The sequence below is a fragment of the Cyprinodon variegatus genome, unplaced genomic scaffold, assembly GCF_000732505.1.
Source record: "Cyprinodon variegatus isolate N-32 unplaced genomic scaffold, C_variegatus-1.0 Scaffold711, whole genome shotgun sequence".
Taxonomy (NCBI): Eukaryota; Metazoa; Chordata; class Actinopteri; order Cyprinodontiformes; family Cyprinodontidae; genus Cyprinodon; species Cyprinodon variegatus.
Genome location: NW_015151164.1, coordinates 286616 through 301404, shown reverse-complemented (window position 1 = coordinate 301404; position 14789 = coordinate 286616). Strand labels below are relative to the sequence as shown.

Here is a 14789-nt window from a genome sequence, read left to right as displayed (position 1 = left end):
GCTGCACCCAGAAAGCTAACATACCGTTGACATAAATAAATACAGGAACATATAATTTGGGAAAAGCATAATGGTATAGGAATGTTATGAGAATGGAGATGAAAAGTGCAGCTTTTTAAAGAGAGAGTACCATAGCAGATATGAAAACGTTCAACACCATTGATATGGAATAATATTAAATATTTTGCACATATTCTTTGTTTTTATTTGTAATGGAAAATCTGTGTGGGGGGTCTGTCCTTGTTAATGAGGCTCACTGCAGACAGGAAGAAGATTTTTCTATAATAATAGAAACTATAATATTATAGCATATAGGCTATGGAATAATATTTGTATTTCCTAAGGCTGTGTGCCGCCTTTACCTCTTTCCTTCTTTTTTCATCTTTCTCTCATGCTGTATTCCTTCCTTCTTTGGTCTCATTTCCAAATCCTGCAGACTCTAGAAACCTTGTTCATAGATGCATAGTGCACTTTTAGATTTTAAGGTGATCACAAAGTCTGGATAGCCTGAATGTTTTTTTTTTTTTTTTGTTAAAATGAATAGGAACCACTGTTTAAGGTAAATGAAGTGGAGGAATGTTGTCTAAACACACTATAGACCCATCTGCTGGGTCCTGACCCTTAGTGGAACATCCAATCAGAGAAGCAACCTCCTGATAAAGTACCAATGGTAAAAGAGTGGAGAACATAAAAAGCATAGCAACAATAGAGGCACACGCTGGCTCTGCAGTCTGCCCTTTGACAGAAAAACCCACAGCAGCTGAAGGGAAGCTTTCACAGATGCTCACAAGCACCAGCACCCATACAGAGACGTGAAGCAGGAACTGCCCAGGAGAAAAAGATCATCCATTAAGCTGTAGCTGAAAAACAGTGAGAACAATGAAGTCCTACTAACCATTTCCACCAGTGGCAGAAATGCTTCATGTTTTGACATCAATAGCTTCCCCAACAGCTTGTAGTGCTGCTAGATGACATCACCATTTCCCACAGTCCTCTGCTCTACAGCAGGGGTGTTTTACCCACGGTAACCTGAGGATGGCGATATGCATCCCTGACAAAATGAAAACAAGCTCTGCCTGCATCTGCAAATACCCCATTATGTGAGCCGTCAGACCGTCATTATGTTGCCCTTTGTGTTTCTGCTCCATAAACAGCCTCCAACACACAGCAGAGGGTTTAAACCACATCTTACTTCTCTGTCAGACTTTCCTATAATCTGGTAAAGTCGTTCTTCAGGAACAAATAGTTTGTTTTTAAGAAATTGCAAAACACAGGAAAAAAGAGCAGATTTAAGTTTAAAGGATTTAAATACACCTGAATTAAAGACAATTATCTGAAATAAAGAACTGATGAGAAAGCCCCTCATCCTTTAGGTGTTCAGCTACTGACTCTGGGAGTCACTTTTGATGTTAGAATACTATTTCAATTTATTTGTCACGCTCTGTTAGATCATTTAGTTTTCTTTTAGTGAGGTGTTTTGGTAAACATTAAGTGTTTGTTTTCTTTACATCTCTAAATGAAACTATTGTCAAATTTAACAGGCAAAGAGAAAAATGACTGAACTAGTTTCAGTCAAAGAAACAAAACAAAAGCCTTCAAACACCTTTTAGAAAGAATGAAGATCTAATTCCTGTATAAAAGATGCCCAGATGTGACGTGTGTAAAAGTGAAGGATGAATTACTGCAGTAATCTACCTGAGTAAAGCTTCAGAGCCTCTCTCATCCAAACCTTTATTGGTTTAAACATGCTCACCTTCTTGTTCATCAGACCTACAGCACATTGTACAGCAGATCTTTATCTCCCTCATCAGGTTCTCATTATTTCGTCTCCTGCCGCGTAATGTTAGCCTTTTTTTCTCTCAGCTTTGTGCACCGCAAAGCACCCTACGGTGTGCAACATTCATCAGTAAACAGACCATCAACAGCCTTTGTTGTCGGCCCCAACAGAGCCTGCAAATGTGCAGCAGCCACTCTGCCTCACGATGCAGCCATGGATCATTTAGTCAAAATTAGAGCTGGTAATAACATCCTATATGCATGCCGACTGTTTTTGTGTTTGATAACGCATGGTGAAAGACTACTGTAGTGAGTTTGTGCTTCAGTTTACTGAAAACCTAAATGCCCACAGGCAGAGAGGTAATTGGATAAAGTTTGGAATTTATCAGGACTTAGTTTAAAGTTTTGGACTAAATCCGGATGTGCAATCTGCTTCATTTCTAAATATTTTCTAATTTTAAAAGCCTCTAATAAGAATAGAAAAAAGATCTTACAGAGTAGCAACCTAAACTTAAAAATTTAGGGAGCTTAACCACCATCTCTTTTAGAACATGGCTGCAAATCAAGAGTTAATTTCAATTTTGTTAGTAGAACATGATCCTCATTTTGTGCTTTTTAAAATGACCCTAGCCCTGACCTTGTCCACAAATAGAGTTCCTTTCAGTCGTGTTTCTTAGGTGTTTTAAAAGCAGTTCAGATCCAAACAATTTTTTGTTTTTCTCTGTTTGACAATTTAATTCCTAGTGTTTTCATAAACAAATGCATAAAAAATGTCTCTATGCAATATTATTTGTAAGGTTAGAGCCTCTATTTGCTTGGGGAAAAAAAGTATAAAAAAAAAGTATATATTTATCATTTTATTTTATTTTAGTTTTGGTTGTTTTTGTTATTTTGTCTAAATCTGTCCATTTGCTGCTCTACTTCCTCTTTGGCTTTACCCTCCAGAGGAGGTGGAGGAAGATGAAAGAAGAGAAGCTGTGGTGACAACCTTTCCTCAGCGGGTTTAAACATGTAGGACGGGCTCCTTACACGCACATGTGAAGACACCACGCTTTCTTATGGTTTTTGGGTCATTTGCATAAGATCTAATTAGCACATTTATAGGTGAGACGGACTGATTTAGATAAAAATAGAATATTTCCAAAGAAGGGTGTTTATGAAGGGGGGAAAGAGGGAAGGTGACTGCTACTTTAACGGTTGTGCTGATTTGTTCAGCTGAGATGCAAATGAAGCTCAAACGACAGATCTATACGTTTTTCTCCTTTCTGTAGATTCCATTTTGTCTCTGTCGCAGCTGGTTCTGGAAACCTGCTCGGTAAATCTGTGTGGAGTTCTGTTTGTGTGTGTTTCTTGCCTAATCTATCTAAAGTTTTTTTTTTGTTAGCCATGGTTTATCTGCATGTCTACAGTACTTCCCTTTTTTTTTAAGGATTGACGTTTGTTTTGGTTTTGCTTTGTTTGCTCAAGGAGTGAAGACCTCTAAACGTTCACCAGGTATAAAATAACAGCAAACACACAAGCACAATCTCCCACTGACCTATATAACTCAAAATGGCTGCTGCTGCTGCACAGCTGTCGTCCTACGCAGCAAAGGACAGTAGAGAGTAGGCAGAGGAAAGGAGCGATGAGGCGGCTGCTGTCTGTGAGGATGTAAGCAGGTAGATAAATATAAAGACAGCATCCTCAGGGTCTAATCCGTCATACCATGCACTTGAATTTTCCTTCTTTTTTGTGTCACTCCTCTCGTCATTCCTTTCATCTTATTCCCTCTCTGACTCAAGTCTCTGTAAACATTTTCATCTCATTTTCATTCATCCTTCCATGTTTAATCTTCCCACAGTATGAATCATCCTGCTCTGCATGCTCTATAACCTGCTGCTTTCCCTCTTGGATTCACTGCACATCATCTCCTGCTTTATTCCTCTCATCAGCCCCTCTTTTCTCTAACATATATTATGTCCTATTTTCTCATGCTTATTCCTCCACTTGATCAGGAACAGATGGACTTTAATCCAACACTAGCAATAGGTTGCTCCATTTACACATTTTCTATATAAACTGATCTGTTGTGCTTCGTTTTGTCCCAACTAAGGCTGTATATCTGCAGGGAATTATGCAGTTTCATACTTGCTCATCTAAGTCGTCTTTGGAGTTTGGTGCACAGTAACCAGGGTTCCTAAGCAGCCTGGAAAAATATGGAATTGGACTATTTTCCGGGGAAAAGAAGGAGTGCTATTAAAAGCCCTTCAAATCCCAGCCTCTGGTTTCTATTATATACTTTTAATTTGCAAACATTTGTGTTCTTAATTGGTTCATCTTTGTATCCAAGTATCATTTTACTTTATAGACTGCAGTTTGCGTCATCAATCCATCTATCCTTCTGTCCGTGCATTTTACTTCAGCTAATGTATCCTCCAATTTGTCCATCACTTCATAAAAAAAAGTTTACCAATCCATCTGTCTGTACAACATCCATCCATTTGTGCAGCTTTTGTTTGCTGTGTTGTATTTTTAACAGTTTTCCATTAATTCAGTGAATTGTTTTATTTACTATTTTAAATGGTTTAAGAGAGGAACAAAAATTTGAAGTTTAGATTCTGGGAAAGCTCAGAATGAGCAGGAACCCTGGTTCGACTGTCTGAAAGTGCAGACTCATTGTGGCGTTTCTGTTTTGTCTCATTTTGTTGTTTTTTTTTCTGTCCCAGCCAACCACCGGCGAGCTGGTCATGCAGTGACCAACATCCTGGCCAAAGAGCTGATGCAGGAAGACGCACCTTCATCCAGTAAATTACCCACAAAAAAGGCAAAGACTGAAAAGGAGGAGCAGAAACATGAAGGAGCAGAATCCTTGGAGGACTTACTGGAAGGTGTTCATTCTCGCTCTAATTAGGCTTCCAAGTTCAGAAAGTTATTTTTATTTACAGTGACAGCAGATTGTTATGCAGAACAGGGGTCAACATCAACGTGACATTAGATCACTGCAGTTTCTTTCATCCCCTACCCTGCACGGACCAATATTCAGGACTTCTTCTCTGTTTTGGGTTGTGTTGATGGAGGGAGGAAGAACGCCTCCTCACTAGCCTCTGAATGTTTGCCAATTTCTGTCTGAAGCATATGCACCTACATGTTAAACTTCATCAAAGGGTATTTTCAGTCTTTCCCAAAGACTTACTCAGGACTGAAACCCATACTTGGAATTTCAGAAACCTCCCACCAATAGTTATGACTTGAGTAATGAAAATGTTTTGGATTATGTCTTTTCTTTCACCCTGAATGATAAAACCTAATCCTTTGTAACATTTTAACATACTGTACATCACTGTGTAATGTTTTGTCCACCTGTTTAATTGAAGTGCCAATCAGTCTCATCATTTCACTCATAGGTTAATTCATTCGCACTGGATATCACTGAACTTCACTTGGGTTTATCTAGAGGACTGTTTATTTTACTGGGGTGTTTCCAATTAAATACCTTAACTGTATGAGTAACATTTGCATAGATACCAAAAATATTTTTTGAAAGGGGGTTTACCATGCATACTGTAGCCTGGTGGTTAACATTCCTGCATTTTTTTTTGTATACAAGAAAGTCTGAGTGTGAAATTAGCTGCCTATATTTAGTTTTGTGTCCACAAATCTTGGTGTGTGTGTGTTTGCATGCAAGTGGGTGTGTGTTGGCATCTATAATTACTGTACAACACCAACTAGGCTGTCATGAATGATGATCTCGTGGTCTTTCTGTTGAGAATATAGCACACACTGGAAAACAGCCCAGAAACTGCTGAGACAACCGTCTGCATCCGTTCTCTCACTTTTACTCCTGCTCCCACTGAACTGTCGACTCTGAACGTCTGGCCTCGCTCCTGTTGGTATTCTGCAGCCCACAGCAGATATGTTGCTATGATGTCGGTGGTGAGACTTTGACAGGAAGCCCATCAGGTGATGTGAGCTGTGTGCAGTGTTTGCTCCTATGCAAATCTCTCAGTAGAGCCTCCAGCTCAGCTCTTTGCAAGCCAGTCTGGGCCGCGTTCATGTGGTGTATCCTGTACAAATGTATGTTTAATTTTTGTTTTTATTCTGGGAGACAGCGGCACTTAAACATCCTCAGATAAATTCCACCAAAGCACTTGAGGTGTAATATCTGATCTTGGATCTAGTGCTTTGTTTAATCTTTAACACTGATTTAAACACCCAGTAAACTGCTGCACCTGCACAAACATCTGATTGCTGTAGTTACACAGGTATAACTGCTGTTATTGTTATTTGCTGTGTTTAGGAAGCCAGCACCAGAAGATTGTAAGTTTTCCCATATAAAGAACACCACTGGAACATTCTGCCTGATCTGAGTTATTTACCCTTTTGTCCCTATAATTTTTCTTGTTTTTTTTGTTTTTTTGTTTTTTTTTAAGAGATTTTGTTTCTAAATAACCTTTTACAGTCATTTTAATGTATGGGAATTGATGTTTTTTTTTTTTTCAGCAATTGCTTAATGCACGTTCTGTTAATTTTGAACAAATAAAATGTCTTAAATAATTTTATGTGATTGGCTCTTTTTTAACTAATATTTCTACAAAAAAAAAAAAAAAAACCCAGTAACATGTTCAGTTTTAAAACGAGCCCTTCCTTTGGGCTGTAAGTAAAATGATTGTAAAGCATATCCCTCCAGCTTAGCTCCCTCCTCTCATGTAAACTCATCAAGCTGTAAAATACCAGTCAGTCAGTGCAGTCTCTACTTCTGTCGTTTTACAGCCAAAAGGCAGCAGAAGAACGAATAAACAGTGGAGTTGGTTATTTTTCCAGATAAATCCAAGGATTTTCCGTGGCTCCACTGTTTCCAGAGATATTTTTCCAGCACTGATCGCCAGTATCCAACAGGACACCCCCTCTTTGTGTCAGTATGCAGTCAGAGATGGAAAATTCAGATTCCAGTTTTTCAGCTATTCTTGGTTTCAAGAATTCTTTTAGTGTCATTGATAGGCATTTCCTTTCTGTTTAACTAACTGCCGTTTCTCTTGTTTTTAATGAACCAGTCTTAATCAAAAGGAATACCTACATTTGTTGAGAAGCAGCCAATTTGTTCAGACAAAACGGACTGCAGAGGATTACCTGCCTTTAATTTAGATAAACTTCTCGCGAATCTTCACATGATCGGCAATTTCTGGAAAAACGACCACAGGTTTTGTATTTATCAATGCAACAGTAGGTTGCAGATGCAACGTTTTGAATTTTCTGCGAATCAGCTGTGATGTAAGATCATGTGCTGTGATTAATGAAAAATAATCTCAACATATTCTGTGTAAATGTTAAGGATCATCTCTTTTACTAAGCAGAACAAAGTAAAGCCTGATTGATGCCAACATGGTTTCCGATACGACACTGAAAGCTTTTCTCTTTGTGGTGCAAACTTCTTTTTTTATTCATTATTATGAGAAATATCAATTCCCCACTGTTTAAGTGATTGTTTATTATTCAAATCAGCTGAGCTTCCACCCAAAAACTTTAGTGGAAATATTTATAAATAAAACCATTTTATATTTTGGAACAGCAACCATATGTACATCTTATTGTATTTGTTTCTCTCTTCCTTATCCTCAGCTCTTGTTTCCAGAGGTAGAGTGAATCCTGTTTCTTTCCAGGGGGAAATCATTTATTTAAAGACCCTTTCTGCAGGCTGCACCTAGTTTCTCCTTTTATGCTTTTCATTTTAAAGAAAGGGCAATAAATCTTGTCCTGTGTTCACATTTCCTGATCTCTTAAATTTGCCTGAAAACTTTATTTAATCATGTTACTGTTTTAGTTAGGCTTTTTCAATGAAGATGGTAAATTCTGACAACTTCGCAAAGATTTCTCTGTTGATTAGGCAATAAATTTGTAAAGAAAGCTGAGCAACACATTAAAAATAGATTGGAGTCTCTTCTTTGAACCCTTTACCTCAAAAATAATAAAAAGAAAAAAGCGCTCCACAACAGCACTTTTTATATTTATATATATATATATATATAGTTTTTTTCAAAATGCTATGTCAGTCATAAATGACACGAGTTCAGTGTTTGGAGCTTGTTTTATAGTAAACATCTTGCAGAGTTTGCCTCACTTTCTCATGCATTCTTCATTGAGCTAAAGCTTCCTTTCACCTAATTAGCAGGACCGGTTAACACCACCAGAAAAACCACAGCTTCCTTTAATCCTTTATGACCTTCCGCTTGGTTCACCAACATGTACGCCAGAGGGCTTCTGGCTCCACACTAAAAAAAAAAAAAACCCTACTTCAGAATATTCATTAAAAATATTTTTCAGGATTTCTGTCATTCCTCTGGATTCTTAGAACAAATACAGAAAATGTTGATTCTTAAAAATCTGATCCTTAAACTAAAAAGGACTGGAAAAGGAGTCTTTGTACAATCCTCCTCTGAATGTTAAGTAAAAGGTTTTAAGACATTTATCTTTATAATACTGGTTCACTTTAAGCATCCATGATTTGTTGGTGAAAAAAAGACGCATCTTGATATGGATTGCACATGAACAAAATAAGTTGTGAAGATTAACTTTGTCTGGTAAAACATGTCTGTTTATATAACAATTTATGTGCCCATTCTGCTTTGAAAATCCAAAATGCCAATATATTGATCTTTGTTCATCAGTGGCAGCTGTTTTGGCCTGAATGAAATTAACAACAGCTGCACTTAAAGAGTAAAGCTGAGAGGACCCTTTAAAACAACATTTTACTGATGGTTGCATGTATTTTCTCTCTCCATAATTTTTCTCTTTGGCCATCTGTCAGTAGAGATGCATTTGATCAGGATCATTGTCAATATTGGCAGCATAAGGCTTTGCATGGACAGAATGTTTAGGTCCATCAAACACAACCAGGTACACCTCATGCCCCTTTTCCGCAAATTTTCAAATGTTTCCATTACTGCTTTTTCCTTATCGGTACCTGCTTTTTTTCAGCCCCACTAATACCTGATCATACCTACCCCTTATTAAGGGGCTCCACAATAAAGGGCATAATAAACTATAAAGGACCCCAGTAGCTGTTTACATGACTGAAATGAAGATGTTTGGATTAAAGAAACCAAAAATGATAGGACTGTACAAAAGTTCATAAGTGCATAAGTAATCAGACTAAACTGCTGGTCAGACTAACAATATTTTATCTAAACACACCCATTGCAATATTTTGTTATAGCCACTCAAAGTAGAAATACAAGTTGACAAAGGCTGCATATGCACCTTAATGTCAGCTTGACTTAGGTAGAATAACTTAGTCCTAACATGTTTATATGCATGCTGATCTTTTATTCCTATTCTGCTAAACCTGATCAAAATATTTGGCATGACATGTTTACATGACGCACCTTTTCCAATTGTGTCCATGTACACATATGGACGTTAGTGGACTTTTGTTTAATTTAAAGTCCACAATAGTCACAGAAATAAATTTGACAAAAGTAATAAATAAAACAATACAAACGTGAAAGTCAGACATTGTTTTTAATCTAACAGATTTTTTTTATTTTTTTAATAGTCGATATCAGGAAATGTGAAAGAAAATTATAGACAAGCATGTTAATGGTTAAGGTTATAAGACTGTCTCCAATCAGCTACATATATTAGCCCATATATTATTCAGAAATGTAAAAACCCATGGGATAGTAGCCGATGTCCGGGACGCAGCTGCAGGAGAAAAACTGAAGAGACGGATGATTTGAATGGTAATAAAAGAAAACCGAAAGAGATTAAAGGGGAACTTCAAGCGCAATGAACATATATTTCGATCACACCATCAATTGTTGTTTGAGACAAAGTGGACACACTATTGTTGAAAACGAATAATCAAAAATCCAGGCTAAAATTAGCTAAATGTTAACAATCTGCAAAGCTTTCAGGAGAATGTCAAAAACTGAACTTTTTGCCAAGGCACACCAGTTCTATGTGAACAGAAAGAAAAATAAAGTATATTAAGAAAAAAACACTTTTCCTAATCTGAAACATGCAGGAGAATCTGTTATGCTCTCAGTTGCTTTGCACATGTTATCTTTAATCTCTGTAGGAAAAAATCTCAACACTATCAAGGGATTCTAGAGAGAAAAGTGCTGGTCAGAGTCCGATAGCTTGGTCTCACCTGACAGTCAACAGCATAATGACCAAAAACATACAGCTAGAAACAGCCAAGAATGGCTAAGAAGAAAATATTGGACAATTCAAAATGGCCTTCTATGACCCCTGACCTGAATCCTTCTGAGCATCTTTGGAAGGAGTTGAAACATGCTATCTGGAAAAGGCTTCCTTCAAACCTAGGAAGAATGAAGCAGCTTCCTCATGAGGAGAGAGAGAAAAAAACCTGCTGAGAGGAGCAGAAGTCTCATTGACATTTACAGAAATCATTTAATTGCAGTAACTACCTAAAAAGTTTAGAAAACAAAATATCAAGGTAAGGGTACCAATATTTTTATCCAGGCCTGTTTTGTTAAAATCATTCACTTGAAGCATGGTTGAAAATCAATGTCTGACTTTTATCTGTTTATTTTCATAAAATTTGTATTTATTACTTTTGCCAGATTATTTCAGTAGCCATTGTGTGTTTTTCTTTCATTAAACGAGGGCTACAAACCATTTTCTCCACGTGTTCAAAGGTAGCTACTAATGCTCTGAACAGGATAAGGGAGGAGATACCACCTACCCCCCGCTCACCTTGTGGCATCTCATATGGACCATACTTATAGCAGGTGGGGAACAAACAAACTCTTCGTCGCTTCAATAACATTTCAGCAAATTGGACTATCCTAGTGCATATGATTTTATTACCAATCCACATTCTCTGTCGTTGAATTAAGTCCTTTTGTAAATTTAATTTTCCTTTTATCAAATGATGTGGCATTTCATTTTTCCTATGAAACCCCCCATTCTCTTTTGATATTCTCCAATTTAAAGGTGGTCTGATGTTCCTTCAAAGAGTTTTCTTTTTATGAAGTAATTTTCTGTTCTCTTGACATGTCCTTTCTCTGCAGTATCAGCATGTTTCTGGAACAGATCATCTTAAAACAACCTTTTGAATGGGTTGGGTTGGCTGGGAAGTAAAGGGTGTGGCACCAAAAGCACCATACCACTTAAACCTACACACAGCTACTTTTAGCTGCAACAGGAACATAGAGTTCAAGAGCAGCTTTGTTTTGCTGTTCTTTCTCACAATAAAATGTTTACATTTTCCAAATTGCTAAGAAATGTAGATGAACAGTTCTTGACATTTTAAGTAAAACTAGAAACAGTCCTGATTTAGACTCAATGTGTTAACCCCCACCCTCGCCTTATATAACTCTATTAACTGAGATTTAAAACAATGGTTCTGCAGTTTATTCTAATGGTCCTGAATTAAGTAACTTAATTTAAACTTGTGCTGTGGGTAACAGAAACTGAGCAGAGTTGTGAAAAATGTGTTGCCTATAACTTTAAAACGTTAGTATAGTCAAACAATTATATTTTAAAGAAAGAGAATGCAGTGTCTCAATATTTACAGGTTTAAAAATGTTTGATACCCCCAATTAAAAGGAACTGAAAAGGTAAAAGTTAGTAAACAGAGTCGATCTTGCTTTATTACAATCACATCTGTTCTGTTAAAGGCTGTAGAGTTTGTGAGAAAATAGGACCTAAAATGCCTCCACATATACAGTATCAAGAGAAAAAGTGTTTTCTGCAACAGAAATAAAACTATTGGGTTCTTTTCTGCTGAATAAGTTCTTGACAGAACCATGCTCTAACACGGTACACATAAATGTGTGATTATTCAGAAATTTAAAAATGGCTATGGTTACTACATGTATAGATTCTGCAGAGCGAGTGACTTACAATATGTGGATCTACCTGGAGGTTAGTTTCTGCAAAGTATTGACACGAGGGCAGAATACATATGCACACCACACTTTTCAGATCTTATTTGTAAAAAGAAAAGAATATCTTATTTTTCTTGGATTACCCTGTTATGCGCTACTTTGTGCTACTCCATCCTTTAAAATACATTAAAAGTTTTGGTTATAATTTTCAGTACAATACTTTATTTGTTTATTCTCTTAACTCTATCACCTATTCTGTTATTTTTATACACTTTTTCTAAGGTCCACATTGTGTGACCACTTCTGATATAACTTTTGCTGCTGTAAAACCACAATTTCCCCATTGTGGGACGATAAAGGGATTCCATTCTATTTTGATATATTTTATGAGGTAGCAACAGTTTAAATAGTACTAAAGAAATTATGTAACGAAGAGTAAACTTAGATTAAAAAAAGAGAAAATAAGTCAACAAAACATCTGATTATACTGAGAGTGATTCACTGAAAACCCTAACTCTCTAAACTAAAAACACAGGCCTCTAAACCTTATTTTTTTAATGAGGGAACAGAACATTTTTATTATTTTTTTTTTTCTGTGTGCCTCCCAATTACTGTTTCGTTTTTTATGTTTGCCTGCTGAAGTAGCAGGAAAGTCTGGGCTATTTTAACAGGGATCTGCCTCTATGTGTGGTGCTACAATACACTTGTTCTTGCGGCCTTATGCATCATTTGTAAAAGAGCAAGCATGTGGATAACTGCTGCCCAGGTTAACAAAATCAAGCATTAAACAGTCATGATGCGAGGTGTTTGTTTTCAGTTACATCTTTCAAGGAATGTGTTAGATCATTAAAATACAATACATTTATAGAGATAATCAGAATTGAAATGTTTTATATGTAGATAGAGGACAGCTTTCTGACTGATCACACAAAGACTTGTATTTGAGGCTTGCTAGCAGCTACTCAGATTAGTCTCAGTTTCAATAGGGGTTTCTGAAAAAATGAGCATTTTTACAGTTTAATAAATGTTTACATGTTAAAATAAAAAGAAGAGTTATCTTTACTACTCATTCCTCTTTGCTAGATTCTGCAAGGGGAATAAATTAAGCTTAAGAGAGAAATATAAAAACCCAACATTGCATTTCTTTTCCTAAGCCAGTGCCTGGACAATTTGCTGGTATATTTTACTCCATTAAACTGTCCAGATCTGTTTCAGGTTTAATAGTTTTGCAGCCGTTGTTACATTTTCTTTAAGCACCATCTACAAGCAACAGAAATCAGAATTGGTTCTATAATGGGGAACTGGCAAGGTCCTGCTGCAGCAGCAAATTTCCCAACCATGACACATCCATCTATATGTTTTACACTGTTGGCATGAGATTAGTTTCTTGAAATCCTCTGTTTACTTTATGCCAAACATGTCATCTGTTCTGGTGTCAAAAAAGATTCTGTTTTAGTATCTTCTGTTAAAAAAATACCAACCACGAAAACCTTCCAGATCCTGCTTTTAGTCTTAGTTCTAGATTAGACTAGATTATTTTATAGAAAGCAAAATGTTGAGATCAGTTTTCAGTGTTAATTTGTTTGTATAACTTCACATGTGCGTGGGTATTCTTAAGATCCATTCCCCACTCTGATAAGCTGCTATAATCTTCTCTCTGAAGCCCTCAGATGACTTTTTCAGTCTTCTCTCTTACTTCGAAAGTCAGGGGTGCACTCAGCCAAATGCCTGAGATTTTAAATAGACAAACCTCCTTGAAAACACATAGTTATGATCCTTTAACCTTGTGTCACTGATTTTTATAAAGCTATATATGTTTTTAGAAATTTCACTTTCAATAATATTTCAGATGGTATATTTTGTTCTGTTTTTATTCATCTTTCTTATATTTTTCAGTTTCAGCATTTTTTAGACTTTCAGATGTTACGAAGATGAATTTCACATGCCTTTTATTAAAACTGGATGTTCTTACAGGGTAAACAAGACATAAATACGTAAGTAAAAATATTTACAATTTTTGGATATGAGGGTTAGCTGTGATTGGATCTATATAGATATCTCATTACTATGAGTTTCAGCTCAGCCTGGTTCCCAGACTCCATTGTGACATTCAGAAGAGCTAGAGGAGATTTGCATGCATGTGTCAGTGTGTGTGTGGGTGTGTGTTTACGCTGTTAAATGTGCGAAGGGGGTCCACAAGAAAAAAGAGCTCAGAACAAAAGAAAAGGGGGCAGGATAATTGGCTTTGGCAGGACCAGACGACACAATGACAAGGCATTGATAGAGGAATGAACTCCAGGGAGCTGAGGACCAATGGAGGAACAGGAGGCTGTTTTCCAGGGCCTCTGATTGGCTGAACAGGGAGGCTGTCGGTCTCCAGGTAGCAAAGTGAATCTCTGAGCATATCTGCCACCCCTGCTGGAGGAGGGAGGGAGTGTTGGAAGAGATGTGACCTCAGCTTTAGGGAAACTAAAGCAATACATTCACATACAAATAACTTGTAGTCTTATGTTCTGCATCATCTTTTCTCCTAGTTCCTCATTCTAATTAGTCTAAACTCCCTTCAGCCAGAGATTTCGTTTAATGTGTTTGCATATCTTCAGCTACCCTTAGCATTAGGACTCTGAAATAAATGTGTTTAACTTGGCTGTAAACCTTCCACTTTCATTCTTTCTGTCTCTTTCTAAGAACAGTGGAATTTAAATGAGATGCTCTTCAGCATTTCTGCTGCTTGAGAGGAGAACTCTACTCATTTGTAGTACTAAAACCGACTCTTAATGACTACTAATAAAACTAAATAAGATGTTGGCAGTACATTATTTAAATGCATCACTATTTAATCATTATTAAAGAGGGTCTTAATACGATAGTGGCACTTTGGCAATAGCACTATTGCCAAATGTCCAATCATAGTTCAGTTTGAGGTATTTGCAAACACAGAAGCAATGACTTTGAGGGATTCTTTAGAAGCAAAATAATTTCTATTAGAATATAATAGTTTTACTTCTGATAGGGATTACTTTATCCTTAGTAATTGAAAAACTATTGTGGATAGCAAGATCCTGATTTGTACAGAAACCATCCATCCATCCATCCATTTTCAGTCGTGTTTTATCCCAGCTTTAACCCAGCTGGGGTCGCGAGGAGTGCTGGTGCCTATCTCCAGCTGTTTATGGAGGAGAG

General features: G+C 36.9%; 1 protein-coding gene across 2 annotated transcripts in view; it reads left to right on the top strand.

Annotated features, from left to right (window-relative positions):
• Positions 1–6196, top strand: part of diaph1 (diaphanous related formin 1) — a 132959-nt gene extending 126763 nt beyond the window's left edge. For both annotated transcript variants that reach the window (XM_015394854.1, XM_015394853.1), the window contains one exon: positions 4482–6196. In XM_015394854.1, the coding sequence (XP_015250340.1) occupies positions 4482–4666 (185 nt within the window). In that variant the 3' untranslated portion in view covers positions 4667–6196. The remainder of the gene's footprint in view (positions 1–4481) is intronic.
• Positions 6197–14789: the final 8593 nt, after the last annotated feature.